The sequence below is a fragment of the Typopeltis vanoorti genome, chromosome 14 (genome assembly GCF_054136105.1).
Source record: "Typopeltis vanoorti isolate ZY-2024b chromosome 14, IOZ_Tvanoo_1.0, whole genome shotgun sequence".
NCBI lineage: Eukaryota > Metazoa > Arthropoda > Arachnida > Uropygi > Thelyphonidae > Typopeltis > Typopeltis vanoorti.
The window spans coordinates 63549002-63570508 of NC_143562.1; the positions used below are offsets into that span (position 1 = coordinate 63549002).

At 35.9% G+C, this 21507-nt stretch overlaps 1 protein-coding gene across 1 annotated transcript in view; it reads left to right on the top strand.

Moving 5' to 3' along the window:
* Nucleotides 1-8585, top strand: part of LOC150099543 (mitochondrial coenzyme A transporter SLC25A16-like) — a 144440-nt gene extending 135855 nt beyond the window's left edge. The window contains exon 9 of the mRNA XM_090404372.1: nt 7448-8585. Coding sequence (XP_090260498.1) covers nt 7448-7622 — 175 coding nt within the window. The 3' untranslated portion in view covers nt 7623-8585. The remainder of the gene's footprint in view (nt 1-7447) is intronic.
* Nucleotides 8586-21507: the final 12922 nt, after the last annotated feature.

A 21507-nucleotide genomic window follows, 5' to 3' on the forward strand; every position in this document is an offset into this window, starting at 1 on the left:
AGAATAAGATGACTCCTAGTCATCTTATTCTCTGTGTCCTATATCCTATAACCCCCTCTCAAAAGTCTATAGATCTTTATCATATCATTCCCTTTTCTTCTGTGCACAAGTATCTGCAGTCCACATATTCGTAATCTACATTCCATAATCCCAATATAATCTTTGACTCTTCTTTGCAGCCCCTCCACTTTTCTTTATCTCTTTGGAACCCAGAAAACCATGTAAGTGCAAAGTAGTCCAATTGTGGATGTATCAAGACCTTATAAAGAGGCAATAGGACTTCCATTTTTATGTCATTGTTTGTTTCGACATTTTCTATTTTAGCTATTTTCTATTTCTATTTCAACTCTGTTTCAACTATTTTGTTATGTTACCTTTTGAACTTCAATTTTTCTGTTCATAATTCCAAGATCTCTAGTGTTATCATTTACTCCAAGCATAATCCCATGAATATAATATGCTGTTAGATAACATATATTTTGATATAATACATGCTGTTGGGTGTTCAATCTAATTAAGAGGCAAAAGACTAATAGAATGTAAATTGCAAGAAAATTTTATCAAATTGATGTGGAAGGTGTCCTACGAGAGTGTTGGGAGAGGAGGCGATAAAACTCTATCCCTGGAAGTGGTATAAGAATTGTGAGTCAGTGAGCAGAAATTGTCATGTTTTGTGAACATGAAGAGTAAAAGGGTTTAAGGTACAGTGTGACAGGTGTCATTGGACAAGCAAAACCTCCTGCATTGTCTGCTGAATCTATGGTTAGCTGCTAACAGTAATTATGTTACACCTCCATAGAGTCCAAGAACTCATCACAGCCAGGGCCAGTTCTACCGATAGTGCAACACGTGCATTTGCACGGGGTGACAAGTTTTTTTTTTTTTGGGGGGGGGGGGGTAATTGGCCTAAACTGTACGAAATAATCATAAAAAAGTAATTTATTCCTTCTTTGTTGAAACCAGACTTCAGTGAGTTGTTAGTTAAATTTTTATATAAATAAACTTCATTGAACTGTATATTTTTTAAAAATCATAATCATTTAAAATAATGTAGTATTATGTTGTGTTTAATATTGCATTTTATTTCCGATTCCATTGTCGGCCATGAGTTGACATTGACCTGAGGGTAAATTTCATTTAGCCAATAAGATCAAACGATCATAACGATATAATTGGTGAAGAGTAAACCAATTAAAGAAATAGAATCAAAATACAGTTGTGCAGTGATTGTTAATAATACTTTTTTTGATACAGTTATTAGGATTTGGCTTTTAAAATAATTTTAACATTCCAATATGTCTGATAAAAGGAAAAAAAAATGTGCAGAATATCGCAAACGAAAATCAGAAAAAGAACGCGATATTCAGAAACAAAGTGACACTTTGCATAAATATCTAAAAACTGAAACAGCTAATGTAGTACAAGAGAAAATAAGGACCATAAATTCGGAAACCAAAGGACCGAAACCAAAATTCTGTGCTCATGGCAAGTACTTCTAATTGCGATCCTAGTAATGTCAATATTAGTAGCAGTTGATTTTACCCATGCAGATGCAAATTTTCAGAACAAAATTCCACCGTTAAAGGGTTAATTGTCTCTCTCTTTCTATAAAAAAAAAAAGTTTATAATCATTTTTCATTAACTTAAGAATTTTCATTAGTTAATGCTACTATTTAGAATTTATGATCAGACATGTTGAAGCCTAGCTTAACATCGTGGCTTTTTAAGATGTCATTAAGAGTTTTTTGGGGGGGAATGGGGTAGCAAAATAAGCTAGTGCATAGGGTGGCAAAATTCCTAGGGCCAGCACTGATCACATCAGGACACTCTACACCTTCTAAACACTACATTATCCAACAGCCACACAATGTGCCATCTGCTACCCAGTAATTTTATTTTGTCTGTTAATTGTAAATTCTTTCTGGCTGAGTTTTCTCTATGCCAGATGAAAAACCTTGCTACTTTCATGTGAGATTGGCTAACACACCTTCAATTGAAAAAAAAAAAAAGAAAGAAAGAAAAAACAAGCCCACATTAAGATTCCTTTTATAACATTAATCAAACTTGGGTCTTTCCTGTCAAAGAGTACTTTGTCCCATAATTCTTCCAACTACATTAATAAGAGAAAGATTTTATATTTTGATTGCATTATAGAGACAAGTACTGTGTGTTTATAATTAGAGATTTTTATATAGAGGTTATTATCATAATATTAATCCTACCGGCTGCGTCATTATTTAAATATAGGATTTTTATTAATTTAATCCTGTATATAGAAATGATCTCTGTTCAACAATTATTTTTAATTTATTTCCGAGTGTACCTATATATGCACAAAGGTTCACTCCGATTGGTGCAATGACCTTATTTTTACTATTTCTTACAGAATCCAAAAAATCACTAACTCATGACCAAATATGAATATAACTCATGAATATAACAAAAGCAATATATACACACGCGCGCACGTGCACACACACACTTCAAACAACTTTACATAACTATAACTATAGAATTAATTGGATCCAATAATAAATTTAGTTTAATCCTTTATCCAAATTATTCTAGATTTAGAGAAAGATGTTGAAAGTTTTTTGCAACAAGTTGCCCGGTGTTGTACTACCTTACCCCAGTCCTGAAGATACTTTCAGGCGCAAACTTTGTTTGCTCACACTTGGATAAAGGATTAAACTAAATTTATTATAGTCTAACCAAGTGAAAAATAAACTTTCAACATAATTGGATCCAAGGCCTTTTAAAAATAAACTTACACAATTAAGGCTAGACTAAACACTTTGTTTTCACAATGACAAAATATTCATAGCCAGTTTCTTTCTCTGTCAAGGCCTTTTTCCGAAGATATGACTTTATTCTTCATTTTCATAGGATCCTTTCTCATCACTTATGTAGCACACATTAATTCTTTCTGACTCAATACTGTTTCCTTTTCAGTAGAAATAATAGTTAGATCCGGTGTCTTAAGACAGATGAAACTTCCTAATCAGCATTTCCTTGAACATTCCTTTAGAACGTAAATAGCAATTTCTTCTTTTATTCACTAATGCTTATTGACAGGCATAACTCTTCCACTTTAAAAAACTCACAGTTCTATGATTCCCTTTTTGGAATCTAGTATTAACATTCCAATTAGCGTTTCCTCAAATATTCCTTTTAAAACGTCTATAGCAATATTTTCTTTTATTTATCAATACCTATTCTACTTTAATATTTCATAGTTCCACGATTCCTTTTTCGGAATATACTATTAATTTTCCTCAGACTGTCACATAAAAATACTTAAGTTCCTCCGAATCTAAATATCTGCCCTCCTGTATTCTTATTTCCTTCCGAACACTGTCTTGTTTACTTTTCGTTACTCTGATACCGAACGCTGTTCTTGTCAGCTGTCAATCACACATCAAACTTCTCGGCGAGCATGCGCACTCCTTGAAAATGGCAAGCGAGAAACTAAATATAATGGCCGATATGCTGTTTTCATTAGCGTAACGAGGATGTCTCTTCATAAAACACAACTTAATATTTTAAACTATAATAAAATTTAAATAATACAAATATCAAAACCAGTAAGTACATCAATTTTTTAACTTCTTTACATTTCATTTTGACAAAACAATTTCAATAACAGGCACATTGCAAGTGCCACAATGCGGGTTATGAAACCAAAACTAATAAACATACTAACATAAACAATATGTAAAAATATTCAGAATTTTAAATTATGATTATTTTTACACTGTATATGATGGTGTATAAAATGCTATTTTGAAGTTGAAAAAATTGCCAAAAATAGGGGTAATCTTATTCTCTGTGTGTAAAATCTGAACCTTTTGAATTCAGCAATAGAAAAATCAAGTTGATCATTTAGTTCCTGCAATAATGTATAATGCACTATAACAGTGTTATTAGATAGCATGTACTGTGTTCTAATGTTAATATATATACCGCTCAAAACAATTAAGGGATATTCTTGTTAAAATTATTTCATGCTAAAATGTATAATTTGTTAAATTTGTAATAAATATTGATTATTTAAACAATATCTTGTCAATTAAATCCTATCCATAAGTAAGAAATATTTATTCATGTATAAAGTTCCCAATAATTATAATTATTTGCAGAAATTTATAATTATTAGAAATTTATAATAAACAAAAATTTTACCAATCCTCTCAGGTGGGATGACATTACAGAAAGAGAATATCTGAGATGATTGCTATGGTTACATTATATTAAGTTAATATGTAAGAAGCTGTCAGTGTAAAATTTATGGTCATTATACGACAAATATATAGTTCAAAATACATTTTGAAAAGAGGATGGTCTATTTTATTGCTTAGCTGCCTTGTATGCTGATACATGTGGTAGTAAGAATTTACTATTCAATTGTTTTTATACATTAATAGCCAGTAGAGTTCATGATTTTCAGTACCTGAATAAACTAACTATTGAGCATCTGGATTCATCACCTCCATTGCTATAATAAATTTAGTTTAATCCTTTATCCAAGTGTGAGCAAACAAAGTTTGTGCCTGAAAGTATCTTCAGGACTGGGGTAAGGTGGTGCAACACCGGGCAACTCGTTGCAAAGGTGGAGCAAGCTAACATCACTCCTATCTCAGTATCTCCCATAATGCAAAACACATCTCCTTGTGGTTATGTATAATGTTATGCATTAAGGGAAGGGCCACTACCCAGACTAGTTTCGACCTTTATTGAGGTCTCTTCAGTGGCAGCCAGGCCCAAGTGGAGATACCAGGCAGAAGCATTAGCAAGGTCATCTCTACCTATAGGAGTGGCCAAACGGTGTGCCACCTTTTTATTAAATTACTCTGGATTTAGAGAAAGATGTTGAAAGTTTATTTTTCACTCGGTTAGACTATAATAAATTTAGTTTAATCCTTTATCCAAGTGTGAGCAAACAAAGTTTGCGCCTGTAAGTATCTTCAGGACTGGAGTAAGGTGGTACAACACCGGGCAACTCGTTGCAAAGGTGGAGCAAGCTAACATCACTCCTATCTCGGTATCTCCCATAATGCAAAACACATCTCCTTGTGGATATGTATAATGTTATGCATTAAGGGAAGGGCCACTACCCAGACTAATTTCGACCTTTATTGAGGTCTCTTCAGTGGCAGCCAGGCCCAAGTGGAGATACCAGGCAGAAGCATTAGCAAGGTCATCTCTACCATTTGGCCACTCCTATAGGTAGAGATGACCTTGCTAATGCTTCTGCTTGGTATCTCCACTTGGGCCTGGCTGCCACTGAAGAGACCTCAATAAAGGTCGAAATTAGTCTGGGTAGTGGCCCTTCCCTTAATGCATAACATTATACATAACCACAAGGAGATGTGTTTTGCATTATGGGAGATACTGAGATAGGAGTGATGTTAGCTTGCTCCACCTTTGCAATGAGTTGCCTGGTGTTGTACCACCTTACCCCCAGTCCTGAAGATACTTTCAGGCACAAACTTTGTTTGCTCACACTTGGATAAAGGATTAAACTAAATTTATTATAGTCTAACCAAGTGAAAAATAAACTTTCAACACCTCCATTGCTGTTTATTCAAAACCTTGTTTCTTCAGTTTGTGGGCATTGCAGTACGGTTTTTACTATCTTGACTTATTTGTTCTTGGTTTTTCTTATGATTTTTACTATTTCATTTTAAGACTACAGTGTCATTTTCTTTATGCAACTTTTTGAACTTCATTACACTGATTTCATATTCAAAATTTATTTTTTACAGATACTAAATATAAGGGTTGGAATGTTGGTGGTAAAATTTCTTGCCTTATTGACAGTATTTCTGTTCTTGAATAGTTGCAGTTATGCCTGAATGCTGTACTTTTATAGGTATTTATTCTTAGGAAGTAATACCTGGAGTATGGTAGGGAATTATTTTTTCATCCAGATTTATTATAGCAGATCTTTCTCAAGTGTTTTTTTTTTTTTTTTCCATTCCTTTAGGTTTACTTAACAAGTCTACACATAGCTGTTAGAACAGTATAGTGATATACTGATGTAACACTTGCATCAGTTAAGCAGTAATTACAGAAAGTTATGTAGATCACTTTTCATTGTTATTTCTAAGCTACTTCATAAACAATGTTTCAGGAAGGGAATAATTAACTTCCCTCACTAGTCATGAAGTTAATTCATTAATCCAAGAATATGTAGTCTAATCTTAAATACTGTTACAACTAGAACAGTGCATAAACCCTAAATCTATCAGTAAGTTCATTTACAGCTTTCGGCACATACAAACCACATATAACATGCATATAGCAACACTCAATGTTTGAAATGTCTTCCTTTTGCATTCATGCACACCCGAAATCTGTGAGGCCACTTCTGATGGCTGCATACACACCATCCAATGGAAATGTGCCAAACTGACCAGAATTTTGAAGTCCAGCAGATTCAGATCGGGACTTCCAGATAGTGATATGTGGTCAGGTACATTCGCCTTAAACCACTGTTGCGTGCTTGTGTGCAGGGGCTAAGTCCTGTTGGAAGGTCTACTGTGAAACAAGGTATTGTTCAGGGACCATACCACAGATTTCAGCACAGTGTGTATACACTTTGGCTGAGGTTTTGATCCCTTTCTCGCAGAAATACAATTGGATACCCCTCCCCCCCTTGATACGTCATCTAGCACCAAACCATCACTGACATGGAGTGATGACCTCTCTAAATTTTGGGTGCTATGTGACCATCCTGGGCATATACCCAATCGTTTTGGTGGTTAAACAACTCTTCAGTGGTGAAAAATCTTCTCATCTCTGCAGCGGATATCTTTGTGTCCATTGTTCACGTACTGCCAGAGAAGTGGCTTTGATTTTATCACCCTCTGCCACATAAGTTGTGGTGTTAGGAAGTCCAGTAGAACGACAATAGGCTCTCACCCCCAGGTCATCAGTTAGTGCATGTGACAGTCCTCTGTCAAATGTTCATCTTTCGCGACATCACTTTCTGCATTCTCACAGGATTACAGTGGAGGTGTGCCTTCACAGCCCTCACAAGCTGTTGCATCCTAACTCAGCATGGTTTACTTGTTCTTTGGTGATCAGATATGTATTCTGTATCAATATAACATGTTGAAAATAACAGGTGGCTATATTCCAGTCTTGTGAAGTGCTATTACAGCTACACGGTTCTCATAATCTCCCCGCTGCATGTTAACCCATACAGCTGGACAACTCTGTCTAATGATAAACACGTGAATGTGGGCTGCACAGTGCCACTAACGGAACTGGGCTCGCACAATTCTATGGGCAATGCAGAGGTGTGCAGAAGTTGTAACAGTATTTATGGCAAGGCAAGACTGTGTAATAAAAATCATATTGTATAATTTATGGATGAATCCTGTACCTTATTTTTATTATAGTTGAGTTACTTTCTTTTATAGCTATAATGTATTTATTTTAGGAAGGGTCTCTTCACTACACTCATGATAACTTTCCGTGAAGATGGAATTGTGAAAGGGCTGTATAGAGGTATGAGTATAAACTATCTCCGTGCAATACCCATGGTAGCTGTGTCATTCTCTACATATGAAGTTATGAAGCAGATATTGGGACTCGATACTGGTGTGGACAGTTGATCAGAAAAATGCTCATTTACTATTTTCGTGGCATGTAGTGCAGGGTTGTGTATTCTGCACTGTATTATTTGTCAGAAGCTAGAGTATTAGTAGAGACTTCTTCCATGACTTAAAACTGTAACAATGCATAATTTCATTTCATTGTTAAATTATACATACCAAACTCATAGTTTAGTTACCAAAGCACTGGGATTTAAGCAAATATGTACATTTATTTTTGGTAGGCTTATTCACCTTCATAATACAGTAATATGAAACATTTTAAAAATTTTCTTTAAATTCTCCTGAGATATGCTGAATACAGTGCCAATAGTGTTTATAATATCTCAGTGTGCTCTGAACATGAATTGACTAAATCTGAAAGGAACTTGGGTTTAAGTAATTTTATATCTAAGAACATTTTAAAAATAACTGGTACATATGTTATTAATAGTAAGGGGTTTAAATATGAGAGAAGTTCAGAGCAAACCACTCCAATAATTTATGTATTTGATTAGAATTATACAAAACATACAGTTCATTGTTATATGTGTGCTTGCAAGGTTTACTGAATGTGGAATAATATCCTTAAACCAGTGGCATATGCACATTGATTTTCATAAGGAAAATAACAGTGTAACCTACTCAATTTTTTTTTTTTTTTACTATCTGAATTTCACAATGCTATCATCTAGTAAGAAATTTAATATGAAGTTTTCCTAAAATGACAGTGATAAATCTTCATTTTGCTTTCTTTCAACAGACGTATTAGAGATAGTAGGTTGATTTTCATCGCCTGGTGTGAAACCACACCTTGTTTATTTTTGATACCTATAACATCTTAAAAGTACCATTTGATCACTAGAGCAAGCTCGCCCATTCAGAAGGTACTAAATTACTATAATTGTTTTTGTGAATTGAATTTTCCTGATGCACTATTCTTCAAGGGGTGGGGTCACTAGACTTGTCTAGATATTGATAGGGCAGTAACATATGCAGTAAATCAATGTGATTTGTATTTTTTCCATTGATTTTTCATTTATTGAAATTGCTGATAAAATTTGTGGCAGTATTCGACTCGATTTAAATTTAACGTAAGAATATGCAAAAAATTTATTTTGTGCTTATTTGGACCCCCCCCCCCCCTACTACTCTGAGTGCATAGGCTTGCAATTAATTTTGTAGATAATAAAGTAACAAGCAAGTTACATATTTTTTAAACTTATTTATGTCCCTGATGAAGGGTATTGTTTCATTGCATTGTAAAGTGGCTGTGGTACTTTGAATTTAGTTTACTTTGTAAGAACTAATATGTAACAAAATCACGTAGTATAGGTCTTTGAATTTGCATATTTTATGTACACAGTAATATAATTGGTTTTATTTTTTAAAAAAAGTAACAATCAGGTATTTAATTGGATGTGTTTGATAACTTCATTATAAGATATATAATTTTGTATATTTTTTTCTGTTAATGTGTTATTGAAAAAGTTATGTTCTGTCCATTCTTTGTATTGTTAAGATCTTTGTTGTTATGCCTTGAATTTTTAAGGTATAATTATAATATACATATTTATTTTATACTCTAATTTATTTGCTCTTGTGGAATAAATGTGAGAAATTATTTTAAAGAAACACTTTTTGTTAGTGAAGATATCCCAAACACCTGTCAAAGTACTGTTTTTTGTAACAGAAATACATAATGCATCACATTGGTGCATGTATTTATATCAAAATAGAGTAACTTTGGCTTAATTATAGCCGCTGTTTTATACTGTTCATTCTTATATATTCAAGGCTGGAGCTAGACATTTTGCTACAGATCAACCTGAGGCCTACCATTTCAGGTAGAGAAATGTCTTTGTAAAAGGCACCAGTCTGTAGAAAGATTGTAATTTTTCATAAATAGTACTATGCGGCAGTTGTCTACTTACATCACTGATCATTCAAGTATGTTAGTTGCACCAATTCTTTTTTTTAATGCCATATAAAGATAATGTAATTATTATAATCAGATATTTTATAAGAAAAAAATTCTAAATTGCATAAGTTATTTATATAGGTTTATCTTCTGGCTTAATGGGTAGAAAGTCTATTTTGGCTTAATGAAAGAAAGAAAAAAAATCCAAAATAATGATATTTTGCCTCACAAAGGCATCCAAAGGGAACAGTCCACACCTACAAAAGAGCATGTTTGGACAGGTGCTGCAAAATAGATGAATAAAGAGATTAAGAAAGAAGAATAAATATTCTAGTCCAAAGCAATTCTCTAAGAAGACAAGTAATCTTGGCTGCTAAGGTGAAGGTCTTATGCAAGGAGAGATACATCTAAAGTTAACAAAATAAGTTATAGGTTTTTGTATATATCTTTATGTGTATATATATTATCCCTGTTTTACCTAGCTGTAAGGGAACAAAGTTTGCACATTGGAAAATTACTTTGGTCATCAGATAGCTCTTAGTATTTTCAGGGGTTTATCTCCTAATGAAGTGACCCCAAATAGTGACTAAACATGCTGCATGGCAGTAGATGAGTCTGAGAAGGAAATATGCTGGGCCTTGTGGGATACAGATCAACTTGAATTCAGCTGTCTACATATACAGCTAGTACAGTCACGAAGATATTTCATTGTGAAATTTGTTTAATGTGAGTCCCACTCACAAAAGGTAGTAAACTTATTGTATGTTACCATTAACAGTATGGACAAATAATCCAAGAATTGTGCTAGAGACTAAACAAGCTACTTAAGACCTCCGAGCAAGCAGCATAGTGGCCTTTCACCTTAGGCTAAATTCCAGTAACACTATATAACCAGAGGACCATAGTGGAGATATTAAATACAAAACAAATATATAATGTGTGTCTATTTTTTTTTCTCTCTCACAGAGTGATGTTGGCTGTCTACCTTGTTCAAAGTAAGCCAACTTTTAGAAGCAGAGGATTTTGCACATACCAGGGTGCAAAATTCTCTGCTTTATAAAATCACATTTTCAGTTTCAGCATTACATAAACAGTGAATCCTATTGCTTCAAGTTGCATGAGGAAGACAAAATACTGAAAAGTAATTTATTTATTTATAGACATCTTATTTCCATTAAGCCCCAAGATAATTCTCAAATTAGATTCTATATATAAATTTTTACATCATGATTCCTGTGAAAATTTCTTGTTCTTGACAATGTTTCAATACACTATACTGTTGTAACCCATGGTCAGTTGTAAAATATACATTCTTCATAAGAGAACCACTCCTGGTACCACCTTATACTTTTGTGTAATTTGGCCAGAACATGTATTCTCATGTTTAAAGATTCTTTTGATTGTTTGTGATGCAATTACCATTGTCACCTACATATGTTGTCAGTTTCTTGATCTGGTTGATTTTTGTGAATTGAAACATAAAATATTTTTTATTTTTGTGTTTTGCTTTATTGTTAGAAAATATACATTCTTTGCATCATTTTCCCTGAGGTCTTATGAATTTTTAAATTTTCACTTAATTTGCTTATGTATACAGCAGTGAACAAATTAATCCAAACAAACCAAATTTTCCAAAAGTTTTGGTTGGTTTCGGTTTACTATTTTCAATTTTGGTTTTAGTTCTTTATTTTGATTGAATGCTACATGTTTGAACTGTCTCTACAATGTTTATTAACAGTGTTGTGCACTTTTAATAGTGTAAATAAGTTGACATTCATAGTGTTTAATTTATTTTGTGTAGCTATAAAATGGATAAATCTCCAAGAAAGTGTTCAAAAATATGTACTCTTTCTCAGCACATATCCATGACTCAAAAACATTGCCAATGAGTGTGGTTAATTTGGGTAGTGTTAATGCAATTTTAATGAGGTTTTGGAAGATGGGTACTTTTTCTCCTGACATAAAAGGAAAATGTGGTTTACTCAAGTTCATTGGGTAATGAACTTGAGTAAGTGTAGAGGTTCAATGGAAGATGGGTACTTTTTCTCCTGACATAAAAGGAAAACGTGAGAAAAAGGAAAACTACACTTACTCAAGATCGTTTACTAGTTAAGAAAATAAAAATGAATCCAAGATTATCTGCTGTAGACTTGGCACTAGTGGGATTAATGTCTCTGACATGATAGTCCATTGAAGATTGTTGGAAGCAGGGAGTACTGACAAGACTTAAAAAAAACTGTTGATAAAGGCTATGCAGGTAAAAGAGGTTACAATGGGCAAATGTGTATAAAGATTGGACTGTTGAGAAGTGGAAGAAGGTCTTTCTCAGATGAGAGCCATTTCTTTGTCCAAGGAGAAAGAGAGAGGACCTTATATTTGCAAATCAGTGGCTGAGAAGACTTCTACTACCCATCTTCAATGAGCTCCTAAACACCCAGCTAAAAAAAATATGTTCTGGAGTTATTTTATAGGTCCACGATCACTTGTGCCTATTGACAGTAAGTTGAAAAGTGACCAATACATAAAAATATTGGAGGAGTGGTCCCACAGATCCAGAAAGACAAAGAACTCATCTTTCAACAGGAGCTTGCTCCATGCCACACTTCAAAAGTCACAGAAATAAGCAATAAAAATATGCAGAAATAAGAAAAACGCATTCTACATTGGTAGATCCATAAATAAGCGAATTAATGAACTTATTAGGAACAGAGGAGCACATATATATTACTAAAAGAAAGAGCCACAAGGCTTCATTTCAGCAATGTAAAATTACATAGGTAAAGTGGATACTAGATCCAACATTATTTCAAAGCCGAATGTTTGTAGAAACTATGAAAGTTTCCTGTGAGAGCTTGGGAGAATACAATCCTTGGCATCCCCGAACTGCTTTGCTCGCGCTACTTAAGACATGGGATGCCCAAGCATCCATATATTTGCACTTTTATTAGTGCATTTTTTAAGGTTTCACTGCCCTGACAGCAGTTTCAAACTGGTTCTCTTCAGACTAGGCAGAAACCTTAAGAGAGCAAAACTCTAGTTCAGTACCAAGGAAATCAAAATGTCAGAAATGTATTTTTCATAAGCGAACTCTCATCAGTGCATAGTTGGAGTTTAATTTTTGTATTTATTATCTTGTGAAATTAAAATTTTTCTTTAAAATGTTATTGTTTGGATTAATTTGTTTGCTACTGTATTGACATAACTAAATATTGAGGAATGGTACAAAATTGTATATTTTCTTTAGATTTGAGATCAGCATAAAGCTTTCCATGTCACCAAGCAGACAAGTAGAGTATGACACAAAAAAAAAAAAAAGTACTGAATAACTACAACATGTTATGGATTAAATGGCTTTATCAACAAAGAAATATGTTTAAACATATGTACATCCACAACTATTGGTAGAATCTTGGTGGAATAAAGCATTAATGACGATAGAATGTGCTCAAAATGGGCACCTTGTATTTCAAGACAGGTTTCCTAGTGCATGCAAAGGAAGATCAAGGGTTTAGACATCTGCTGGACATATATCATCTATTTTATCTCTTAGTTCATTAAGGTTTGAAGGTAGGAAATAATGGAATACCTATTCCTTCAACATGTCCCAAACAAAGGCATCAAATGATGTGAGACCAGGAGAATGTAAATTCAGTGAACCTCAAAATTAGCCTCCCAGGGAAGTGTTATAATAAATAGGCTCTAGAGCTGCATGATGCGACAGGTTGCTCCATCCTGTTGGAATAACAGTGTACAAAAGTGGAATGTTTTTTGCACATACTATGCAAATCTTAGGTGAATGAAACCAACACATTCGTGATGTAGCCCAGGGGGTCTTCAATGCATGGCCTTCAGGCCACCTGTGACATGCAGAGCTCTTTGCCATATCCTGCCGGCCATTTTGAGAAAATTACTACTTAACATTAAAACGTGATTAAATAAAAAATAATTTCAATGAAGCCTGTGGGCCACTAAGCTATACCGTGGTATTTAGAATTGTAAGATGCTTTCCAGATTCACAAGAAATGCTATGCATTTGATACTTTACATAAAATCCTATAAAAATATTAAATAGACGTGCTTCTTCAGCCATCTACCAGTGCCAAACGGTACTTAAGTACTAGTACTAATATTGCAGGTAGATGGCTGAAGCAGTAGTTCGTTCGAGTGCACTGTCTAGTGCCTTCCAGATACATCTCAAAGGTTCTCGATACTTCAAATTTTCATATAAATACAAGAGAATCTCATCCACAGTCAGTCGTAAACAGTGTGATATTTGTGTATAAGCACACGCAGGTTCGTCGTGTCAGCTATACCTATTTATATTGCCAGACTTTTTTCATTAGTGTGAGACATATTCAGTGGATAATAACTGTTACACGGCTATTTTGGATCATTTTTTGAGTTCACCTTCTATCACTTTAGCGTCTACGAGTAAAAAGCGTAAATCAAGTGATTCTTATCGGGTTTTTAATGAAAAGTGGACTAATTTGTACTTTTGTGCCGATCGACGATAATCCAGTGTGTTTAATTTATTGTGAGTCAGTGCCAGTATCAAAAGAATACAATATAAATCGACACTATGAGACAAAGCATGCATCCAATTTCGATCACCTTCAAGGGCAGCTTCTTGTGGACAAAGTGAACCGTCTCCAAACTGATTTAAAATGCCAGCAGGGTACGCTTTAAAAGGCAGAGGGAAGAGAGCAAAAGCATGCGTCAAAGTAAGTTATGTAATAGCTAAAAAAAATTGCTAAAAAATCAAAAGCCATCTTGTGAGAGAGTTCTCATCGCTGCTGGGGAAATTCTGTGCCCAAATAATAAGGAAGTGTTTAAAAATCTGAAGTTTGTCTGGGATAACTGTAGTACGATGTGTCAAAGAACTTGCCAATGACATTGAAGGAACTTGGAAAAAAAAAAATGGTTGTCTGAATTTACGTGATATTCACTTGCTTTAGATGAGAGCACAAATGTGAAGGATACAGCAAAACTGGCTATCTTTGTCTGTGGTATTGATCAACAGTTCAATGTGACAGAAAAACTGCTAGCACTCTTACCTATGAAGGGAATGACGAAAGGCACTGATATTGTTGAAGCCACCAAGAAAATGCTCCAGCGTTTCGACCTAGCTTAACCAGCCTCGAGGGTGTAGTAACTGATGGTGCCCCTGCTATGGTTGGAAAGAACGAAGGGTTTGTTAAGCTGCTACGGAAAGAACCGGAACTAGAAGGAAAAGGTTGTCCATTACCACTGTTTAATCCACCAAGAGAATTTGTGCACGAAAACTATTGGGTTTGAGAATGTCATGAAAGTTATTGACTGTCATCAACATTATTAGGGCAAGAGGATTGAATTATCAATTCCAAGAGTTTTTGACCCAAGAGGGCAAAGCTGATCACAGTGATGTGTGTTAGTTGAGTAGAAGGAAGGGTTCTTAAGAGACTTTGACATATGGAGCAAAATACAGCAGTTCATGCAAACCAAGGGGAAGCCAATTGCGGAATTCAATGATCCGAAGTGGATGACAGACTTTGTGACTGACATCTCGTTGCATATGAATGACCTAAATACGCAGCTACAATCCAAAGATCAATTGGTGCACACTGTTTGATCACATCAAAGCTTTTGTGGCCAAGCTCAAACTTTGGGAGTCGCAACTTGCAGAAAATGACAACTCATTTTCAGCTTCTCGCTGAGTCCAACTGTTCGTCTCTTGATGAATACGCTAGAATCTTAGCCATGTTGCGATGCGAAGAGAGATTTAGTGATTTTCGTAACCAACAGTCTTTAGATTTATTTTCAATGCCATTCAGTGTCAATGCTGCCGAAATGCTAGGCTCAGTACAAATGGAGCTGCTTGAACTCCAAAACAACTCTTCTTTGAGAGAAAAATTATTCAATGTGCCGTTGCTTACATTTTTACAAAGACTACATTTCTGAGGATGCATTCCCTAATCTTCGCCGACATGCTTTGAAGATGTGTGCTCTGTTAGGAAGCACATACTTATGTGAGCAGTTCTCCAAAATGCAGCATGTGAAGTCCAAGACAAGAACTCAGATTACGGACCAACATCTCACGAATACTCTGTGCATAGCAACTTCCACAATTGATGCTAACATTGACATGCTGGTCAAGAAAAAGCATTGCCAAGTTTATCATTGACATAGTAAAAAATAAATGTTTTCTTCATTAAATTAGCTTTTTTTAAGTATTGACTGTACTTACTTATCATGAACCTGACTCCTACCTGCGCTCTTAAAGTTTGTTTATTTTTATAGGATTTTATGTAAAGTATCAAATGCACAGTGTTCCTTGTGAATCCGGAAAGCATCTTACAATTCTAACTACCGCAGTATAGCTTAGTGGCCCACAGGCTTCATTGAAATTTTTAATATGGCCCGCACTATCTGAAAGATTGAAGACCCCCTGATGTAGCCTTTGCTATTCAAGGTCACAGTTACACCAGGCTCTTCAATGAAGTAGGGCCCAATTACCATGGCAAGAAACCACACACACACACACAATGTGGTGACCTTCTCACTGTGAACAAGTTTATCTTGGACAAATTCAGCTCCCAAAAATCAAAAAACTTGTTGCTTCATCTGTTTACATGACTACATAGATGGAAATGCACTTTGAGAGCCAGACATTATGAAGAATAGATCTTTGTAGATTGGCTAGCATGTGGGCACAGTATTCGTATTCCCACCATGCAGCATAATCCATTGCTATTAAACACTGACCCCACCTGAATGATGTATGAAAAGTCTGAGTTTTGGAGACTGTACTACTTGCTCTAGCCCATGCCTGTGATTCTCATTAGTGTTAACAGTTCATGGTCTTCCTGAATGCCCTTTGCATTGCGGCAGAACACTTCTGGAAATATGAGCCTCTCAATTAAGTAAATGATGACACTATTGCTTGGAGCATGCTTACAAATGAACAAACTGCTTACAAACATGTCTTCGGCTTGGGCCATTTGCTCTACCAGCCTTGTATGATTGAAAATAATGTTTTCAACAATAAAAATCTTTTCTTCCACTGTCAGACCATTGCTACAGCTAAATGGAATAGTGTCGACTATATACACATGATCTTCTATTAATGTGCATGCAGTTGAATGGCATATCTCATAGCACGTGTACTGAAGGGGGGGGGTCAAAGTTCAGTAGTTTTTTTTTTTGCACTGTACTGTAGCTTATTTATTACTAGCACACTAAACCTCTATAGTCATCTACAAACTCATCATGGGAGGTACATGCTGTTACACACACACACACATCTTCAACCCATCCTTCAAAAACTTATTCAGTGTATCTGCATTTATCACAATGTCAAGATAAATCATCCAATCCCTCTTGTTCCTTATGGCTCTGCTCACATATTCCTTATAGATCTTCCATGGATGTCCCCCTTGTTCTATTCCCTTTTCTCATTCTGTGAAAAATGTCTTCCATAGAAAGGAAGTTGTTCTATCACAAGAAGACATCCCTGAAAGCTTGTACTTGTAACAACTCTTTACCAAGTTAAATGTCTCAATTATATCCTCTTTCTCTTATTCAAAAAGCTTTGCAAACTGTCTTCATATACCAAAAACAAGTTACCACCTTAGTCTTTTTCTCTGCACCCTTTCCAATATATCCTCATTACCATGAAAACCAAGAAGCCAAATCTGTGTATAACAAACAATCCATATACATTCCATTGTATAAGGCCTGATCAAGTCATACAATGAGGAGACGTCTCCTCAGCTTTGTACAAAATTTCCCCACGAAGTACATACTTTACAGTCCATAGTTTCCTGCCAAATTTCAGAACCTTACACTTTGCAACATTCAACTGACATTGCCCACTCATACGATCTGTTGAAGTCTGCAATGCAACACCAGCTGCTTGATTCATCACTCTCCCCAGTTTTGCATTATCTGCAAACAGTTGTATCACCAGTTAAATCCATCCCACTATCATTAATATATACAAATTAAATAACAATGGACCCAAAACAAACTCTTGGGACACGCAACTAGTGCCTTTCCTTTTTCAGGATACTGCATCCCCCATACACAACTTTCTGCATTCTTTACCATGTACATAAGTTGGTAAAACACTACCTTCCTTTAACAAATCAATGCCGACAAGCACTGACAGAGACATGTGATATGTCATCAGGTTCTATTGCCTTATTGATTAATTCCTCATATACCTCTTGCTCACTCACCATTAAGTCTTTCTCTCTCTACACACTTGAGCTTCTGCTTTCAAAACTAAGGATAAACTTGAATTGCTCATTGAATAACTTGACTGTGTTTACTGCAGTAGTTACCAATCTCCCACTTTCATCTATTAACATCATCTTGCTATAATCGTCATTCTTTCTACTTGTCACATAAAATTTATGTCCTCTAAGAGTGGAGGCTTTGGAAGGCAGTGACACTAATGATTTTGAAAGCATATGGTGTGAGGTAGAGGTGAGCAAGACAGGATATTTAGTGGGGTGTTACTACAGACCAAGAGGGTGGGGACCAGGAGATGTTTAGACAGTTGAGTGCAGCAAGTGCAAGAAGAATAATTGTTATTGGAGATTGTACCTACAGCAGTATAAATTTGGGAGAGGAAGATGCATGTAGCAATAAGGGAATGGAATTTCTAGAATTCTTGAGGAACAAATGTCATAGGCAACATGTAAAAGAGGGAACAAGAGTTTTGGATTTGATCATAGCATCAGAAGAGTTGATAACTGAGATGACATCTCTCTCCCCAGTTGGAGAGAGAGTGACCATATGGTTTTGACTTGGAAGATGAATGGACATGCAGGAGTATCAAAGAGATGGGAATGTATGTGGAATTATAAAGCAGGTGATTATGATAGTCTTAGATGTCAACTTGGGGAAGTTTCATGGGGGGAGGAATTGGAAGGACGGGATATCATTAGTGCTTAGGAAATTGTGAAGGAATATTTGTTAGCAGCAATAGTAAGCTGCATTCCACGAGTGAAGAAGAGGACACAATTTGGAGTAAAGTGGATGACAAACAAATATTAAACAGGAACTGCATGCAAAAAAAAGAGGCTATGGAAGAGAAGATGCATGAAGAATATAAGACACAGGCCAGGAGAGTGACTAGTATGGTAAGGAAGGCAAAACTGGAATATGAGAAGAGATTGGCTTTAAGATCCAAAGAAAATCCTAGGGAATTTTTTAGCTATGTGACCAGTAGGATCAGAAATGACTGGAAGAATGACATTGTGGGATAAACATGGGAATAGAGTGACTGATGCAGAGGACATAGTGGAATTGTTCAATGAACACTTTATTGGAGTGTTTCATCCTGGAGGAGTAAATTTTAATACTAGAGGGATAGGGCAGGTTCGAGGTTTAGCGGTGCAGGAGGAGAGTGTGTTCCAAATACCGAGTACTCTGGATGTCAGTAAAGCAGTGGGACTGGATGGTATTTCACCATGAGTTTTGAGAGAATGCGCTAAAGAACTGACAGAGCCTTTGACCTGGCTTTTCAATGAAAGTCTGGCTGTGGGAAAGGTACCCAGGGAATTGAAGGAAGGTAAGATTGCCATTGCATAAGGGCAGTAGCAGACTGGAAGTGTCTAATTATAGGCCAGTTTGTGTGTCATCAGTAGTTAAGATCTTGGAGAAATTAGTGAGGGACCGTATACAGCATTGGGCAGATAAGGGTAATGTTATAATGAATTTAGTTTAATCCTTTATCCCAGTGAGAGCAAACAAAGTTTGCGCCTGAAAATATCTTCAGGACTAAATAAAGTGTTGCACTATCTTATCCCAGTAAGTAGTGCAACACCAAGGCAACTCGTGGCAAAGGTGGAGCAAGCTACCAACACTCCTAACCCAGTATCTCCCATAATGCAAAACACATTTCCTATGTGGATATGTATATTGTTATGCATTAAGGGATTGGCCATCTACCCAGACTAGTTTCGACCTTTATTGAGGTCTCTTCAGTGGGAGCCAGGCCCAGAGCTGGAGATACCAGGCAGAAGCAGTAGCAAGTCATCTTTACCTATAGGAGTTGCCAAAAGGTTTATCACCTTTTTTTTTTTTAAATTACTCTGGATTTAGAGAAAGATGTTGAAAGTTTATTTATCACTAGGTTTGACTATGGGAGAGATGGGCAAATGAATGGGGATGTCAGTTTAATGCAGCAAAATGTAAGGTCTTGAGGTTTGGGACACAACGATGGGATGCTGCATACTCTATGGGAGGAACTATACTGGAGGAAGTAGGGGGAGATGAGAGATCTGGGGTTGATGATTGATAAAAACCTGAAATTTAGGTAACATATTGCAAAGGTGGTGAAGGTAACACAGAGGATTGCTGTAATAATGAGAAGGACAGTGACTTGCAGAGATAAAAGAGTTATCATTCTGTTGTATAAGACTGATCAGACCACATTAGACTATTGTTCTCAGATTTGGTTCCCAGGATTTGAAGGGGATAAATTAACTGTGGAAAGGGTACGAAGGCAGATAACAAAGATGGTGTCAGGACTGTACAATGTTAGTTATGAGGATCGGCTGAGGGAATGTGGACTGCAGAGTTTGGTGGATAGAAGAACAAGAGATGATATGATTGAGACTTTTAAACTGTTGAAAGGTGGTTACAGGGTTGACACTGGGGAGTTCTTTCGCTTGGTTGAACAGCGGGAAGGAGTGATGACAAGGGGCCATCCCTAGAAGTTACGAAAGGAAACTGTGAGCAAGAGAGTGAGGAGTGGTTTCTTTGCATGGAGGGTGGTTGAACCACTGAATGCATTGCCTGATAGTGGCGAGAGCGATCAATGAGTTTAAGGAGTGGTAAGATAGACTTTGTGTTTCCTAGTAAGGACCTCCCATGATGAGAGTCTTGATAGACTTTGTTTCTTAGGAAGGACCTCCTGTGATGAGTCTTTTGACTCCATGAAGGCCTGAATAATAACAATAATTTTAAAAAAAAATCAGGATTTTTTCTTTGCCTGATTTTCCAATTTCTGCTTGTACTGCACTTTTGCTGTCCTTACCAACTCAGTCACTTTCCTGGCCTGCTCTTTATATAACTGATTATCATTATTCATCTTGTGCTTCTTTCAAAGTGTCTTCTTCCAGATTTCATGCTTAATCCCCCCTTCTAATTCATCCACTTGACCCCCATCTTATTCAACCTTTTGACCTTCAGAATACATTGATGCTGTTAAGTATATCTATCACTTCTCAAGCAGCCTTTCTTTCCTGTTCAGCTTCTCACTCCATGCTATAGCTCTAAGCTTCTAATCAGCAGCCCTTGCAATTCCACATATTCTTTCCTCGTAGAAAGCTGGTGATAGTGATGAAGTGATCACTCGCAACTAGCTGGAGGGAAGTGCAATACCGCACTCACCATCAGATCCTGTGAAATGATCAGATCTAAAACTCTTGATCTTTGCATGCCCTCCTTTACATGCTACTAAAATAATTCAAGAAATTCATTTTCTATATTCCCAAATGCTATCTCTTCATTCCAATCTATACTACCATAATTAAAATCACCCTTCTCTTGTTCACTAACAGGTTGCTTATACATTTCTACATCACCAAATTCCCTGGCCTATAGCAACATCCAACAAAATCTCTTCCTATCAACCTCTGCCTCATACAACCTTAAAACTATTTCTTTCGTCTGCCTTATGTGGACATAATTTCCCTGTTATTTTATCAGTAGCATCCCCTCCCCTTATCCTCTCTATTCTTGCAAAAAAAAAAAAAAATATTTACCCTTCCATTCCTATTTCTGCCAGGATATCCTATGTTTTACTTATTACAATTTTTGGACAAGTAAACTCAATTGGTGAAACATCTCTCTTATTTATGATGATCCTGGTATTTGTATAAACATAGCAGTTCACTTTTAGGTCTATAACTAGCATTTCCACTGCCACTTGCTGGTGATTTTCTCACCACACCACCCCTTGCCCAACACCTTAATGACTACCTATCCCAGATA